This window comes from Chrysemys picta, chromosome 18 (genome assembly GCF_011386835.1).
Source record: "Chrysemys picta bellii isolate R12L10 chromosome 18, ASM1138683v2, whole genome shotgun sequence".
Taxonomy (NCBI): Eukaryota; Metazoa; Chordata; order Testudines; family Emydidae; genus Chrysemys; species Chrysemys picta.
Genome location: NC_088808.1, coordinates 4,895,042 through 4,912,326, shown reverse-complemented (window position 1 = coordinate 4,912,326; position 17,285 = coordinate 4,895,042). Strand labels below are relative to the sequence as shown.

Genomic DNA, 17,285 nt, shown 5'->3' with positions numbered 1-17,285 from the left:
AATGGGCTAACAACGCACAGCTTGGTGGGTCTGAATCATCCGGACCGGAAGTATGTTTATATTGTGTTATAAATAAATATGTACCTAAATAGCAGCTATTCTCCACTGCCACTCCACCTCGCCAGCACTCAGAGGCTGACATCGGAGCACAAGTGGGTCTGAAAGAGGGTTCCGGATTAGTTCATGTGTAGGGGGTCCTGGGGAAGAGTGCACGGAGCTGTTTGTGGGAGAAGACGAAATGGAGGGATGGGCTGAGTAATGTGCTAATAGATGCAAGGAGGAAGCAGGCAGCGGACGGGTTCTGAGCGGCTTTGAAGGGGAGAACAAGTCTCTTGACATTGATGCAGTGGGAAATGGGGAGCCAGGAGAAGGAGTCAAGTGATCCAGTGACTTGCAACTGGAGAAAGAATCCAGATCTTGAAAAGCTCGGTCTGAACCTTTAACCTTCCTCCCGCCACGCCAGGCAACATTTCCACTGGTAAATCAAGTGCGTCACGGTCAGATTCTGCCCTGAAATCAATGGCCCAGCTGCAGGAATCTCGTGTGCCCAGAGGTGGGCTTTACAAGTCATTCCTCAATAGGGTGACTGTATTTCCCAAAGGGAAAATGGGACACCGGGCGGGGCTAGCCCGAGCCCTCCCCCGCCCCCACGGGGCTGGTCCAAGCCACTCACCCGAGCCCTCCGCCCTGCGTGGGGCCGGCAGGGCTCGGGCTAGCAGGGATGCACATACTAGATAGGGGGTGACCATATTTTCCAAAGGCTGGAGCTGACGTCGCTGCTCGCTCAAGCCCTGCGTGCCCCCTGCCTGAGCCCGGTCTCCCCCCGAATGGGGCTGGCATTGCCGCTTGCCCCTCGTACCCCACATTTTTGACAAAAGCGGGCATTTGTTCCATTTGCTCTTGCCAACCGATCAAGAGCAAACGGGACAAATGCCCACGTTTGCCAAAAAAGTCAGGAAGGCCGGGGACAGGGCTTAAAACAGGAACTGTCCTGGCCAAAATGGGCCGCATGGTCACCCTGCGCATAACCGGTAAATTATCTCAGCCCAGGGTCGAATGGATGAACTCCCAGCTGAATGCACACAGGCCGCTCAGTGACCGCCGGGCAGGAAAAACAGAGAGGAGGCTCAGTGAGGGCCCAGCGTTTTTGCCCGTACAACAGTCGAATCTCAGTGTTCGGAACACCTCGGGAATGGAGGTTGTTCGTAACTCTGAACAAACCGGTATGGTTCTTCCAAAAATTTACAACTGAGCATTGACTTAATACAGCTTTGAAACTTTACTATGCAGAAGAAAAATGCTGCTTTTCACCATCGTAATTTAAATGAAACAAGCACAAAACAGCTTCCTTACCTTGTCAAGTCGTTTTCTTAAAACTTTCCCTTTATTTTTGTATTAGGTTTCGTTTAACACAACACCGTACTGTATTTGCTTCTTTTTTTGTCTTGCTGCTGCCTGATTGCGTACTTCCAGTTCCAAATGAGGTGTGTGGCTGACCATTAGTTCGTAACGCTGGTGTTTGTAACCCTGAGGTTCTACTGTAGTACTTTACTCATGGTGACTAAATAACAACCAGTGCTCTGCACTCCTATAGCGCCTTCCGTCTGGGAACCACAACGTGATTTACAAACATTAATGCCTCTGAGCTGTGTCTGTACCATTATCCCCATTTTACAGAAGGGAAGCTGAGGCTCCGAGGCAGGCAGTGACTTACTCAAGGTCACACAACGTGTTCATGGTAGAACGGGGGGGGGGGGGGGGGGCAAACTTTTTGGCCTGAGGGCCACATCTGGGTATGGAAATTGTATGGCAGGCCATGAACGCTCACAAAATTGGGGGTTGGGGTGTGGGAGAGGGTGAGAGCTCCAGCTGGGTGTGCAGGCTCTGAGGTGGGGATGAGTGGTTGAGGTGCACGAGGGTGCCCTGGGCTGGGACCGAGGGGTTCAGAGGGCAGGAGGGGGATCAGGGCTGGGGCAGGGGATTGGGGCACAGGAGGAGGTCAGGGATGCAGGCTCCTGGAAGCAGCAGCATGTCCCCCCTCTGGCTCCTACACGGAGCCGCAGCCAGGCAGCTCTGCACGCTGCCCCATTCGCAGACAACAACCCTGCAGCTCCCGGAAGCAGCAGCATGTCCCCCCTCCAGCTCCTAGGTGGAGGCGCAGCACCAGCCAGGCGGTTCTGCGTGCTGCCCTATCCGTAGGCGCCGCTCCTGCAGCTCCCATTGGCCGCGGTTCCCAGCCAATGGGAGCTGCAGGGGCGGCACTTGGTGTGGGGGAGTGTGCGGAGCCCCCTGGCTGCCCCTACGCATAGGAGCCGGAGTGGGGGCATGCCACTACTTCCAGGAAGTGTGCAGAGGCACGGCTCGTGCGGAGTGGGGCAGACCTCCGACCCCGCTCCCCAGCGGAAGCTCGAGGGCTGGATTAAAACATCTGACGGGCTGGCCGGAGCCCACGGGTTATAGTTTTCCTACCCCTGTGTAGAACCTAAACAAGAACAGAGGTTGCCTGATTCACAGTGCTCCAGCCACTCATGCTCTCCCTGTAAACACCTAATAGGAAAGTGAGGCAGAGAAGAGACCAATTGTATACCGGTCAGGGCATTCATCGAAAAACCTGGGATCTGGGCTTAACCGCACAAAGACAAAGAAATCCACGATTCAAATGAAAAACGCCGAATGACACTCCATCTACGATGTGTACCTTGGCTGCACTGCATTCTGAATGCAGGCCTGGCTGGTCAGCTCGTGCCAGAGCCCAGAGGAGAAGAGGGGCCGGGTTTACAGCAGAGGGAAGGATGATGGGGTGGTGTGCTAGGTGTATGTGGAGGAGACAGAGAAGAGCGGTGAGGGAGTGGAGCTGTCCCAATGGAGTGTGCAATGGTAAGAATACCGTGCTGAGGCCACAGGCTGGGGTGGCAATGGTGGCTGGAGCAGAGCAGTGGGGAAACTGAGGCAGCAGGGATATCAGCGAAGAAGAAGCAGTGGCAGGTGAGGGAATTGGAGGGAGCAGTGATGGAGGATGGGGCTGCCAGGGGCAGCAGAGGGAATGGGCTAGGGGAAGGACCAAGAAATATGAGAAGGTGGCAGTGTGTCTGAGAGTGCTGTGTGGGATCGGGGTAGCAGTCCAAGCGTGGGCCAGGGGCCAGGCACTGAGGTGGCAACTGTAGCAGGCGGTTCTCTCAAGGTGAGACAGTGGAGTTGGGTAGCGGGGGCAGGGAAGGGGGCCGGGTACCAGATGGAGGGAAGGCTGAGGCGGCTGGGGGTTGGGGCTGTGGGGAGGGGCATGCAGTGAGGGGGGATGAGGCAATCGGGGTGTAGTAGCGGGCAGTGGGGGTGAACTCTGGGGGAGCATCGGGAGGCAGCAGGGGGAAGCCATGGGGCAAAACAGACATGGAGTGAAGTTGCAGAGGGAGCAGTGTGTTGGGGGGTGCCTCCTACAGGCGGCAATAGCCTGTTGTCATGTCAGGGCTGGTGGAGACAGACACACAAACCACTGACTTTTTTTCTTTAAAGGGAGTTATTATTATGGCGGAGTCTCAGAAAGTTCCTACTATGCATGCTCCAGATTTTCAGAACAGCTGCCGGAGGGTGAGCCCTAAAAATTCCAAATCTCGCACAATGATTTCCGAGCGCCGGCGAGTGAGTATCGGCCTTAGAATGGCAGCTGGGCTGCGTCTTCCACCATGGAGACGTGACCGGCTCCTTGCGAACCCCAACACTTGAGCTAAAAGCAGCACTCGCGGTCAGTCCTTAGCTAGAGCCCGGCTCTTTGTAAGGTGCTTCCGGACAACAGACGCACACCATGTCTCATGCTCATTCACTGGAGCCAATGAGAAAAAATCCCTCTTGTTGAAATCAAAGGGACAGGGTCAGACCCAGAACTTCCATTGAAACGTACAGCTCGGTAAAACTTTGGGTCGGAAATTTTTTTTTTTTTTTTTTTTTGCTAATAGATGCAGATTTGCATCAACTGAAACCTTTTGTGAATTTGTGTCAAATTGACTAAACTGTTTTGGAAAAGTCCACATTTTGTTTTGACATTTTCCAGATGAAATATTTTGGGGGTTTGATTCAAAATGACTTTTCTTTTTGAAATTTACTTAGAATTTTTTTTAAAAAAATGGATCCAGACCAAATTTTGATATATATTTCAGAATGTCCACTAAAAAAAAATCCATTATTCACATAATTCTAATGAAGTCCATGCAAACAGGATTGGGCCTATAAAAAAGTCACCAACACCTTTGCTTAATTACATATTATTTTCATCAATTCTTCCACTGCACATGAATGTTCAAGGAGAGTTAACTGTACAGGAAGTGTGAAGACAAACTGATTTTGAGCTAGACGGAGACGCAGAAAGGTTAGACAACAGACAGTATTTCTAATTGGGGGAATATTATAAAGACCTGTATACAGTTGTATACATTGCGTTGAAACTTTGCATGTACCAGATTTCCAAGCTAGGGTTACAGCAGGACTAGAACAGGGCTTTATAATGGAAGCTGGTTGCAACCTTTAACAGTAGAGAGGTGACTGTCGCTCCATAACAATGGTATTATCATATGTTTCAGTGCTGTTTCCTCTCCTATTCCTCCTGCAACTTGATATTTTTGTTTCTGACGGCTGCTGCCCAGTGAGTCTGGGTTTCACAGAGCTGTTCACACGATGCCCAGGGCCTGTTCTAGCGTAGTTTTCGAACCCAGCAATGTGCACAAAGTGTTGAAAAGGCACATTACCTTGCACCTGTGAATTCCCATGTAAGGACTCTCTAGATAATCAGTGCTGTGAATTGTACTCAGAAACAAAACAAGCAGCAGAGTTTATACCAAAGGCCACATGAAGAAGACCTTAACAAGCAGGCAGCTGCATTCTCTGATGCTTCCGAGTGGTCTTCAAGGACAGTCTCAAGAAAAGTGCATTGCAGGAATCTAGCCGGGAAGTGACAAAGGCACAGTCTGCATCAGGCTACAACTTCTAAGGCAACCAGAGATGGTAGAACATATTCCAGGAGACTACTGTTGCCAGGGCATCCAAGACCAGCCGTGGAGAAAAAGAACCCAAGAATGCATAATTCTGACACCAAGGGTCGGTGGGTAACAGTCACAGGCTGCATCAGCTATTCCGAATGTTTCCCTTACCTGCCAGCATCATCTCTAGCTTGGCTAGACTGATCTTAAGCCAGTTAGCCTTTATCGCAGGCCCAGCCAGACCCTGGAAAGGCAGAGATTGCAGATTCCGAGTCTGAAGACAAAGTGAGACCTAGCTAAGCATGCTGATGAGTGTCACCCCAAATGTCTCTCCATCTCCCCCACATTAAATCACTTCTGCCGTGTACATATACTGGGGGATTTCTTCTCATCTCCTAGACTTGCTGAGACATCGCCAATGAATAAACTGCTGGGTACATGTGTGTGAGGGACACAAAAGAGGTCGCAATACGACTGGAGGCTGTCTACACAGCAATGTAAGCCTCGGGTTAGTGGGTCTCGAGTCAGCTGACCTGTGTCAGGGAACCCTGGGCTTGATTGTCTAAGTTGCATTTTAACCCTAGGTTAAGGATTTTCTGACCCGTGCTCAAACCTAGGGCTCTGGCATCCGCACTGCAGTGCACAGAAGTTCAACCTAATGAAGAGGAAACACACACACGCACGCACGCACGCACGCACGCACACACACACCGCCTGGCTGTTGCTGGCTGCGGAGCGGTAAAGTGCCTGGCCAGGGCTTGGGGTGAAGCATGCTCCTGCACCTCACAGAAATCTCCTTATCCCGGCTCCTGACGCCCCCCGGGAGGCAGGGCTAAGGGATCCCCAGGAGGCTGTGGGGAAGTTTTGGGGGCTGGCTCCTACTTCCCACCCTGACCGTGTACACTGCCCGGTGCCCCTGCACACACAGCCCCAGGGAGGGCCCAGGAGCAAGGCACGGAGAGCAGAGCGGCAGAGCTTCTGGCTCAGCACAGCCAGCGGAGGGATGATCCCCAGGAGCCACCTCCCACCTGTCAGCTTTGCTCCCTGCTCCGGCAAACTCCGCGCAGCCAGGGGCGGCTCTATGTGTTTTGCCGCCCCAAGCACGGCAGTCAGGCGGCTTTCGGCGGCGCGCCTGCGGGAGGTCCACTGGGAACGCGGATTTGGCGGCATGCCTGCGGGCGGTCCACCGGTCCTGCGCCTTCGGCGTACCTGCCGCCGAATTGCCGCCGAAACCGCGGGACCGGCGGACCTCCCGCAGGCAAGCCGCCGAAGGTAGCCTGACTGCTGCCCTCACGGCGACCGGCAGGCCGCCCCCCGCGGCTTGCCGCCCCAGGCACGTGCTTGGTGCGCTGGTGCCTGGAGCCGCCCCTGCACGCAGCAGCGAGGAGGAGCCGGAGCAGGAGCAGCTACTGTGAGAGGAGCAGGAACAGGGAACGTGCTCTGCCAGGCAGTAATGACACTTCCAGCTGCTGCGCTGGCTGCCTGCAGCGCTGCTCCGCTGCCACCGGGAACTCTGGGATACATCCAGAGGACTTCCGGACCCAAATCAAGCTGGGGCCACGTACACATAGGAAAGCAGTAGGGCTCGGAGCTTCCAGCCCTGCAGGGTCCTAGGACCTTGGATCTGGAGCCCTAGGCTAGCACATTTACAGGGTGGACACAAGGGGGGTTGGCTTGTGCCCGCGCTCAGACCCGGCCTTAAATTGCTTTGCAGACATATCCTCAGCGAGAGATCCTGGCCTTAGTCAACAGGACAGTGGGAGTTCAGGGACTCAAGTCCGATAAATCAAGAGGAGAACAGAGCTCATCTTAGAAGAGGTGACAGCTGCTGTTCTGCCTCCTGGAACCCAGTCACGCCAGTGGACTGCCAGGCTATCTCCATTGAGTGCAAAGTGCCGAGAACAGGATTTGGCCTCTTCTTTATGGTTGCTGCTACAGTAGATTGACTTTGGCTCCGACCTGCTTGCAGCCCGTTATGGCGTACTCCCTGCCTCCTGTAGTGTAATAGCCGAGCTGGCTAGCTAACTTCTCAATATGGCTCTGATCGGGATACAGCCCTTCCCGCATCATCTCCTCCAAGATGCAGTTTATGACATGACTCTTCTCCAGCAGACCAAATGGGATGATGTCAGCAGACTTCCAAAGAGGGTGGAAGTGGGTCAGAACAGGCTGGATAATGTACAGCAGTTCTTCTGTTTGTCTTTGCTGGTGCAGCAGGTCACTGGAAACATTCTGGAGGGCAAACGTTGTGATTTCACTGCCCCCTAGGTTGCTTATTAGAACGTAGATGGCATTGAGGAACTCGTTGGTCTGGTTCGGTTGGAAGAATCTGCTGAGCGTATCCAGCAGGACTGGAGACATGAGCTCAACCTCATCCAGAATAAACAATGGTATCTTCTCTTCTATTTCTGCTCTGGTGACCATCTCGGAAATCTTTTCAGACAAATCCGATTGGCAAGCAGGAGTAGCCTCCTTGTTTGGACAGTGGTGCATCACAAAGTACTGAAGCACAAAGTCATTGTCCATGACTGAACGGAAGTGTTTAGCCAGCAGCCATCCAACATGGCTCTTTCCAACCCCAGGTGGGCCATTGAAGGAGATCACTAATGGCTTGTTGTGTATGTGGGTGGCCAGGTATTCTTTCAACAATTCCATAATTCTGTCCACAGCCACCTTCTGCCCAAATACTTCCCGGTGCATGGTTTTCTCCAGCCCATCTAGGTCATACTTCTGAAGGTTGTCATCCAGATTCTCAATAGCATTTAGTATTTGGAAGCAGATGATGCCAATGAGCAAGAGAAGGCAGCGCTTTGCTTTACTCTTTTGCTCTGTTGGAAGGTACTTTTTGGAGCTTTCTGGATACAACACCACCCTGGACTTCCTGCGGGTCTTCTTCCGTTTGTATTTATTCACCACTGAATGGTCCACAGTGGTGTCAAAGGTGAAGTACTGAGAACTGTCAAAGGTGGCTTGATTAAAGAGGGCCATCGAAGGGTTACACAGGTTTGTTCGGCTCAAGGAAATCTGCCTTTGAAGAAGCCTAGTTTGGACCAGCTCTGGAGATTGTTCTCTGGGAAGGTTCAGATGCAGGCGGCTTTTCTTCAGGAACTGGACTTTTCGTCGCAGACGGATGACTGCCCGCATGGGAGAGGAAAGCAGAGAGATCTTCTTGGGAGCCGTGGGAGTCTCGGTGCGGGGCTGACTTCCGTCCATCTTGCTTTCTTCTCATAAACCATTCAAAGTGTCTTCTCTAAAAAACACAAAGACAGTGCGAAAATAAATGTACAGAACAAGAGGTGACTTGATCATGAGCACAAATATCTCCCCGTGTAGAAAATACCAGGCTCTTTTATCTAGCAGAGCAAGGCAGAACAAGAACCAATGGCTGGAAGTTAAAACCAAACAAATTCAAATGAGAAAGAAGGCACAGATGTTTAGCAGTGCGGGTGATTAACCACTGGAACAATCCACCAAGGGCAGTGGTGGATTCTCCATCTCTTTCACGAAGATGCTTTAGCCACACACAAGTAATCGGGCTCAATACAGAGGCAACAGGGTGAAATTCTACGGCTGTTGAGCTCAGGCTAGATGGACTAATAGTCCCGTCTGGCCTTAAAGACTCTGGATATTGAGAGAGAGAAGCTGTTAGAGGTGCACCCACTCAGGGGCTGTGTATCAATCCAGGTAATTTTATGGCCCCCATCACTCTGAGCACCCATCAGACATTACTGAACTTGTCCTCGCAGCACCCTGGGAGTAGGGAAGTGCTATTATCCCCATTGTACGGATGGGGAACAGAGGCCCAGAGAGATTAAGGACCATAGTTTGCAAAGAGCTCAGCACCCGCTATCAGGGCCAGTTTTACAAAAGAGCTCACTGCCCATTTAGCAACTGAAGTAAAGGGCCAGATTTTCAGAAGACCTGAGCATGCTGGGTGTGAGCTGTTTTGAAAACTTGGCTCCAGTGGTAGACGCTGAGCACTTGAAAACTGGACTCCGTGTAACTCACCCAAGGTCACACAGGAAATCTGTGGTAGAACGACCAATTGTGTCCAGATCACCTGAGTCCCAGCCTTAAATCCACCGTTCCCCGGCTAGATACAATCACACACACACACACAAAGAAAGAAAACACAGGACATACACAAGCAAACATACTCCACACACTGAAAGGGAGAAATATCTAGATGTACGAACCCACATGCGTGTGCGTGCAGACACACACACAAATAGAAGCTGTTGGACATACACACAGAGAAGCTTATAAATGTTGGAGCTGTGAAAGCTAGTTGACAGATAAGGTGCCAGTAGATGGTACTCAGCAATAGTAGCACAGGTCCTGGGTTTTGTAGGATCAATAAAACTTGTCGCTGTGCACTGCAGATAGCTCGGGATATTAACTCGTAACATTAGACCAGAACCTAAAACACCAATATATGAGTCATTGGGAAGATCAAACCAAACACAGCAACAAGTTACGCTGCCCAGATCCCTGCCCTGGACTATCCAGAGACCTCCCCACAGTGAGACACTTTCCTATCCAGCAGTAACTCAGGAGGATGTTAAATAGGAGTTACAAAAATAGAGGTTTTTAAATTTTTAAATGAGTAGGTCCAGAAAATTTATATCCAAGAATTTGTAAAGAGCTGGCCAAGGCGCTCTCTGGACTGTTAAAGTGGATTTTCTATAAGTCTGGGAACACTAGGTAGGTTCCAGAAGACTGGAAGAAAGCTAAAGTGCAAATATTTTAAAAGGTAAATGGGATGATCCAAGTAATTACAGGCCTGTCAGCCTGACATCGATCCTGGACAAACTAATGGAGCAGCTGGTATGGGACTCAAAAAATATTAACAATTCAAAGAGCATAATATAATTAATGCCAATGAACATGGGATTGTGGAAAACAGATCCTGTCAAACTAACCTTATATCTTTTTTTTATAAGATTACAACATTAGTTTATAAAGGTAATAGTGTTGATGTAATACACTTAGACTTCTGTAAGGCACTTGACTTGGCACCACATGATACTTGACACTTTGATTAATAGATTAGAATGATATAAAATTAACCCCATTAAATGGATTAAAAACTGGCTAACTGATAAGTCTCAAGATGTGACTGTAAAGTGGCAATCATCATCACGTCTAGTGGGGTCTCGAGGGATTGGTTCTTGGCCCTACGCTATTTAACATTTTTCTCAATGCCCTGGAAGAAAACATAAAGTGATCACTGATAACGTTTGCAGATGACACAAAAACTGGGGGTGTGGTAAATAACAAACTCTCAGGAACTGAAAAGACGTCCGAGCAAAAAGCAACTAGGAAACTCCTCACCTGACCGAGGGAGAGCCAGAGCCAGCATTGCCCTACAAGCGACCTGCCCGTGGATCAGGAATGGACAGGAATGACAAATGGAGACAGGGCATCATTCCCCAGCTAATAGGCAGCCAGCGGGGGTAGCTCTTATTGAGCTCTGAGAGGCATCACTTGTACAGTACATCGAATTCAAGGGATCACCTTTCACCCAGCAGGATTCCCAAGCTGCTGGGACTCCTTCACCCACCACTGACATGCAACCACCGCTGGGATGAGAGTGCAGCAGCCACGCTACACCAATCCCCGTTTGCTCGGTCCGGGCGTGAGGCCTAACCTCCCCCAGGTACTATGGCGGGAACGCAGCTAGGTAAAGTGCAGCTGCCTCCGCTGAGAAACAGCCGAGATATGAGAGCCACAGGCCTCAAAACGCCCCCAGGAGACAAGGGCTTTGCTGGGACGTTTCATCATAATCTGCTCCCCACCCCTGGCCTTCGCCTCCAAGGCCCTGCCTGAGCCCTGCGCCCTCAGCACAGATAAAACACACGGGGCTTAGCTTCACCTGTGACGTGAGCCTTGCCCGGGCAGGCTGCAGGCCACTCGCCCCCAGCCAGGCCAGGGGTGGGGTAAGAAAAAAACAGGGGCGGCCAAAATCCTAGGGCCGGCCCTAGCACAGGTGCACCTGTGGGAAAGCAGCAGGGCCTGGGAAAATGCTGCCCGGCTGCGCCACCTAGTGGCCAGTGCTTTCCAGTGGCACACACAGGACAGCAGTGAGCTCGCGGGGCAGCGCAGCGCCAGCAGCCAGGCGCGGCGGGGAGCTCCTGCACTTTGCTGAAGCTCTCCTGTGAAGGGCCCGCAGCCAGGGGGCAGTGCCACAGGAGAGCCTGGTGGGGTGGCACAGATGGAGGTTGCATGGCGACTGCCTGGGCCACTGTCCGCCTGTCCCTGCAGCCCAGCCAGCTCCCGCCTGCGGTCATTGCCATGCTGCCAGCCTCCCCCGCCTTCCCCAGCTCGGCTCCCGCCCACCCCGTGGGGCCTAACAGCACCAGGAGCCCGAGCGCTGGCCTCACCTGGCCATTTCCATCCTTGGCCTGGTCCCCCTGGGGGAGCCCTGGAGCCCAGTTCAGCGCAGGGGCGGCAGACGCACCTGAAGGGCTGGGGAGCGGCCTGGCTGGGACCACTGCTGGGGTGAAGAACTGCTGCGGGGCGCCCCTGGGGGAGGAGCAGCAGCCGCAGCGTGTGCAGGGGAGCAGGCGAACCGCCAGGGGGTGTCCTGGGGTGAACAGCAGGAGCAGCAGCCAGGGGAAGGGGGGCAGGGGCGCCCCACGGGAAGCGGCGGAGTGAGGAGCAGAACCCTAGAAGGGAAGACGGGTCCTGAGGGAGGCAGAGCGAGGAGACTGGGCAGATCGGCCAAGAGAACCTTGGCCCAAGTAGCGGGTGGCCAGGGGCTACCCCTCCTCCTCTGACCCCTTCACCCACCGAGCCACAGATGTTTCTTCCCCCTTCCCCGACCATGCACCCGAGGAAGCAACTCCACGGGGAGAGGGTATTTAATTCTCCACCCCCTTGGCATTTCCTGGCCTAAGCTGAGGCTGCCACAAAAGGGGCCAGTTAGTGCCAATTGTGATGACCTTGTAGACACAGACCCCAGAGGCCAATGAATGGTGGCAAAGAGTCTCCATTACGCATCGCCCTCCCACGCACTCTGCTGGTCCCCCCCGAGCTCTTTGCCAGGGCAGAGAGTACGTTTGCTTTTTGCCGTCTTTCCGTGTCGTTTGTGGAAGCCGGAAACATCTAAGCCACCTCTTGGTAAACGATTTATTCACGCGGGTTTTTGTTTCGCTATCGTGAGAGTAAATCATGAGTCATTCACCACAAAACAAATTAAAAGACAAGACAACAAAACTGCACGTAGGGACAGTAAGCAATGAGTAATTCTGCCCAGTTCTCTCCTTCCAGGGAAATTAGCCTCCAGCTGGCCTCGCTCCAATTACTCCTCTACTTTCTTCAGGCCTAGACATCACACAGGTTAAATATGGCTTAAGCAAGCCAGGGGAGCGAATTCATTCTCCCCCACTTCCTTCTGAGTGGAGTACTCTGCTTTTCGAATAGTTGAGAGTTCCTAATTATTCCCTGGATAGTTCTGATTGTTAGCTGTGTCACTGTAACGCTAACTTTGTTAGCCCTTCATCACTACAGCTGAGATCCAGCAAACTCTGTGCACGCAGGGAATTTGAGGAACCATGTCACACAGACCTGTAGGAGGCACTTACATTGCCAACCCCAAACGTTCAACAATCATGAGTTAGGTCTACCAAAAATCATGAGACTGGCTTTAAAATCATGGAGATTATGTACAAATAACAGATGTGGTGTTCTTTTTAAATGCCTTTCTGAGCCTTTAGGGTGCGCCAGGGTCACATTTTGAAGCTTTCTGCACATCCAGGAGGGCTGGAAACTAACTTTTTCTATAAGACTGAAGGCTGAAATCATTGCAAGTCCCACTTGACTCCAGGAGCGGGGGCTTTAAGGAAACAATAATTACCGTGAGACTCAGGACAAAATCACAAGAGTTGGCAACACTGAATATTTAGTACCATGAAAGGGAGTCTATGGAACTTGTGTTGGATAATGTCACCGTTAGGACTTTTCCAGAAGTAGCCGAACCCGTTAGCTCAGATGCCCATGAGTAACCAGGGAAACGCCATGGGACAAGCCAGGAAGTGAAAGTTAAATGGTCCGGAAAGATCCTATTGGGCAGAGGGGCGTGCGCAGGTTCCTAGAGATGCCTGGACATGGAGGCGTCCCTGCGCGGGCATAGGGACCTTTCAGCTCAGTTTCACTCATTCCTCCCCATCTCACAAGTTTTGGGTTTGGATGGCTCCCCGTGAGCAAGCCTGTGGGGGAGGGGACAAGCTCCATCACTAAGGCTCCAGCCAGAGAATCTCAGACTGTCTTGCTGTGTTTCACCAGGAACTCAATGGTACGGGGAGAGCCCGGAGAGCCCCCAGCCCTCCACAGCATGGCCCCCTGTCAGGCCTTGAGAGGGGGTGAACAGCGGATCGCACTGCCTGGAGGTGCTGGGCCTTGGATCTCACCATTAGTCTGCCATCCTGTGTCACTGTGTCCCATACACTTTTGCACTTTCTGTTAGCAGAGACCTGGCACTGCCCTTATCGGTCTCCCTGGCTGGCTGAGTTAAGAGGAGTATGCCATGGCCAGTGGTAACGGCAGTAGTGCTGGACATGCGGCTTGTGTGCATTTGCAGGCCATGGTCCATAACCAGATGTCAGCATCCTAGAGAGGGAGATTTTCATGGAGCCAGAGGCAGACCTGACTTGGATGCAATATGCTTCTCTTGCATAAAGAAATGGTTTCTGCTCCTGCCTCACATCTGGGGAATCACAAAGTTAATTGTACGGGCTGGGGGAAATGTTCTCTTCCTAAGAGCGTTAGGGTGAAGCTGTGGGCGTGTCTGGGGTGCAGTTGATGGAGCTGTTTGATGCCAACACGCTCAGAGCCAAGGTGATTGTTTCTCTCCCACTGCCCCCATTTGATGCTGATTTGCCAGGTAACTGAACTGCCCAGCAGTAATGGTTTGATCTATCTAATGTTGACTGTACTTTACCACGCTGTCTGTAACGGTAGTAACTGCAGGTGTTGAGGCAGGTGTCCTGTGTGCGGTGTGTTTGGGTGACTGCTGGACTAGGAGGAGCCTAGAGCATGAATGGAGACGGCACCCAAGCTCTCCTGGGAAACCCTGAGTGCTGCTTCTGGTCTGCTCAGTTCAGCATGTTTGCAAAGCTGTAAATCTAGGGTGACCATATGTCCCATTTTGGCCGGGACAGTCCCTTTTTTAAGCCCTGTCCCGGCCGTCCTGACTTTTTTCGCAAAAGTGTGCATTTGTCTCATTTGCTCTTGCCAACTTGATCAGTTGGGGGGAGCAGGGCTCGGACTGAAGAGCAGGCAGGAAGTCAGTAGCAGGAAGTCAGGAGAGCAGCGATGCCAGCCCCGCCTTAGGAGGGAGGGGGCCTTGGGCTCGCCCCACACGGTGTCCCATTTTCCTTTGGGGAAATATAGTCACCCTATGTAAATCCCGTTCTTACAAACTGAGCTCTCCAAGCCCTTCCCCTTCACGGTGCAGCTGTGGCCCTGAGTCAAATGGTACGTGCAGTGGTGGGATGGGGCAGAAGGAGAAAGGAAGAAATTTAGTTTCTGATGAATGGTCAAAGAGCGTGTCCATTCCGTAAGTAAGGTAGACACAAGATGAAGTAATGAAATATTCTGAGTTAGATTCTGAATTTCTGATCCTTTGCATTATTGTCTTAGTACGTTGATTTTGACTGGCTTTTCTGGGTCCTGTGCTGATTGGCTGTTTGCTCCAACCCTCCTCTCCACCTCAGCTCCACTAATCCACACCTGTCCCTCTCCCACTCCTTCCCTTCATGTAGTTGATCCCCTCCTAAGTAACGCTCCCCACAACAAAGTCATGGCTCTACCATGCCATCTGCTGGTGTGTTCTACCCCTTTCCCTGCCCTGTGTCTGTCTGGTCTATTTAGACTGTAGGCTCTTCAGGGCAGAGACTGTTTACTACTCTGTATTTGTACAGCACAGAGATTGATCTGGGGGTGCTTGAGCTCAAGGATTCTATGTCCCATTTGGGATTTGCCATGAGGGTGAAAATGACACTAGCACAATGGGACCCCATTCTGGGGTCGCCCATCGGTACTACCGTCATAAACACAATCGATAATAATTCCCAAATTATTCTAGAATAGTTTCAGAGTAGCAGCCGTGTTAGTCTGTATCCGCAAAAAGAAGAACAGGAGGACTTGTGGCACCTTAGAGACTAACAAATTTATTAGAGCATCTAAATTTATTAGATGCTCTAATAAATTTGTTAGTCTCTAAGGTGCCACAAGTCCTCCTGTTCTTCTTTATTCTAGAATAGACATTAATAGTAAAACTAACACTAAATAAGTCAGTTACAAATTACTCAGCATTGCTACAGCTAGTTTGTTCTTATACTTCACTACTTAATTGGTTTTAATGTCAAAACTCAACATTTCAATAAAATTTTACCCAACGTTGTACTGAATTCACTAATAAATAATGAGCCTAGCAAGCCAAACCAACCACCATGCAACCAATCTTCGCTTTGAAACATGCTCTGCAAAGAAAACTGCAGTCATAAGAACGCAAAGCAGGCCAGGAATCTCCTACCAGAGAAGCTCTGTGGTCAAAGTGACAACAGAAGTTCTGTCACTCAAGAGTTTTTAAACTACGCCAGCTTGCCATACTCTACGTCAGAGAAGTTGAATTAGACACTGTGAGAAAACTGCATGAGCTCTACCGCCACTGCAGCGCCTCCATTACAATCCCCAATGGAACTGCACCGACAGTACATTATGGAGATTTTCTATTAATCAACATGCGATTATTAATATTGGTGTCATGCTCTACAGCCTCAGTCATTTCACTGAATGAGGCACTAGACAAATGTGTGGTAAACGTCAGGCCCTGCCTCCCAGCGGCTACAATTTCAAAACAAGACACAACAGACAGCTGACTAAACAAACAGGCCAGGGAAAGTCAATGGGAGTTAGGTGCTTTTGAAAATCCCACTAGGCACCTATCTGCCTCTTTTGGTGCCTAAACACCTTTGTGAATCTGGCTCTAGACTCTTGCAGTTTTTACCTTAAAACAGCTCCTTTGAAATATTTTTACTCATTTGCATTTTTCTGTCACCCTATATCTGCCAAACAAAGCCACCTAGCACAACAAACATCCATACGTAGGTACATTTGGACATGGGCTCCTTCAACAGGTAAAGTGGCCAGGTGCTCGATTTTCAACCAACAAGTTCAGTCGAAAAGGGGACCTGATAGTGTCCGGTCAGTACTACTGACCAGACACCCAAAGTCTGGTTACTGCAGGCGGGGAGGTGCCGGATCATCACCCATGCCAGCCCCTACTCAGCCAGGGCTGCCTCCTACCTGTGTTGGGCGGCTGCAGCTCCCAGCCCTGGCTCTGCAGGTGAGTCCCTCCTGACCCAGGTTCAGGGGGGGAAAGCAGCAAGTGATGGGAGCAGGAGAAAAAAGAAGCAAATGGGGGCGGTGCCTTGGGAAAGAGGTGGGGCAGAGGCAGGGTCTCAGAGGGAAGAGGCGGGGAAGGGGTGGGGCCTCAGGGGGGAAGAGGTGGGACAGGGAAGGTTCGGGCACTTCTGCTGGAGTGTCCATTTTTAAAATATTACAAAGTTGGCAACTCTATCAACAGGCAGGATAGTGAAATGTTTCAGAAATTAACATATGTCGAAAACTGTTCAATTCTCTGTCAGTGAAAGCAATGGAGAAGGGAATGCAGTTTACGACTTCACACTAGAAAAGTAGCTATGTGACTGTCTACACTGGGGGATTTTAGGAATGCCAAAATGCACCATTTTGATTTGGGAATGTCGGAATAGTTTGGTTCGCTCAAAAAGGCCTATGTAAAATGTTTTGATCTTTCCAGATGGAAAGTCTCCGGTTTTGGCCAACGCTTTTGCAGTTTTTGGATGTTTGGTTTTTCAAGGAAAAGTCAGCATTTTTCATGCAATGCAAACACCAATGCAAATATTAGCAACGATTAGAATGAGAAGAAATCGGCAGCGGGTTCCAGGGTGGCAGAATCTCAAACCCGCAGGGTTCTGACTGGGTGAGGCCAGCCTCAGAACGCTGGGGAGAGCAGAGCCAGATGGGAGGCCATCCAGGGCTGAAGGAGAGGAGAGTATAATAGGCAGCAGTTGTCAATAGCTACCTCGGCAAGCTTAGAGTGACGGAGAGGTGGCAGGGGAGGCGGGAGTTCGAGACGAACCGCCTTTGACAGCAGCTCTTCTCATATGGGGGACACTAGAGCTGGCTTGGACTTTTGGGGAAAGGAGTCAGAGGAAGAGAGTGGGGGAGCATGCCTGAGCAGGGGGGGGAGAGAAGAAAGCGGAGTCAGTAGCAGGGATGGACGGGGCTGAG

The 17,285-nt window shown here is 51.2% G+C and overlaps 1 protein-coding gene across 5 annotated transcripts in view; it reads right to left on the bottom strand.

Moving 5' to 3' along the window:
- Positions 1–4,240: 4,240 nt before the first annotated feature.
- The window catches only part of TOR4A (torsin family 4 member A), a 36,493-nt gene continuing 23,448 nt past the window's right edge, over positions 4,241–17,285 (bottom strand). For all 5 annotated transcript variants that reach the window (XM_065572651.1, XM_065572648.1, XM_065572647.1 and 2 more), the window contains one exon: positions 4,241–8,217. In XM_065572651.1, the coding sequence (XP_065428723.1) occupies positions 6,900–8,180 (1,281 nt within the window). In that variant the 5' untranslated portion in view covers positions 8,181–8,217 and the 3' untranslated portion in view covers positions 4,241–6,899. The remainder of the gene's footprint in view (positions 8,218–17,285) is intronic.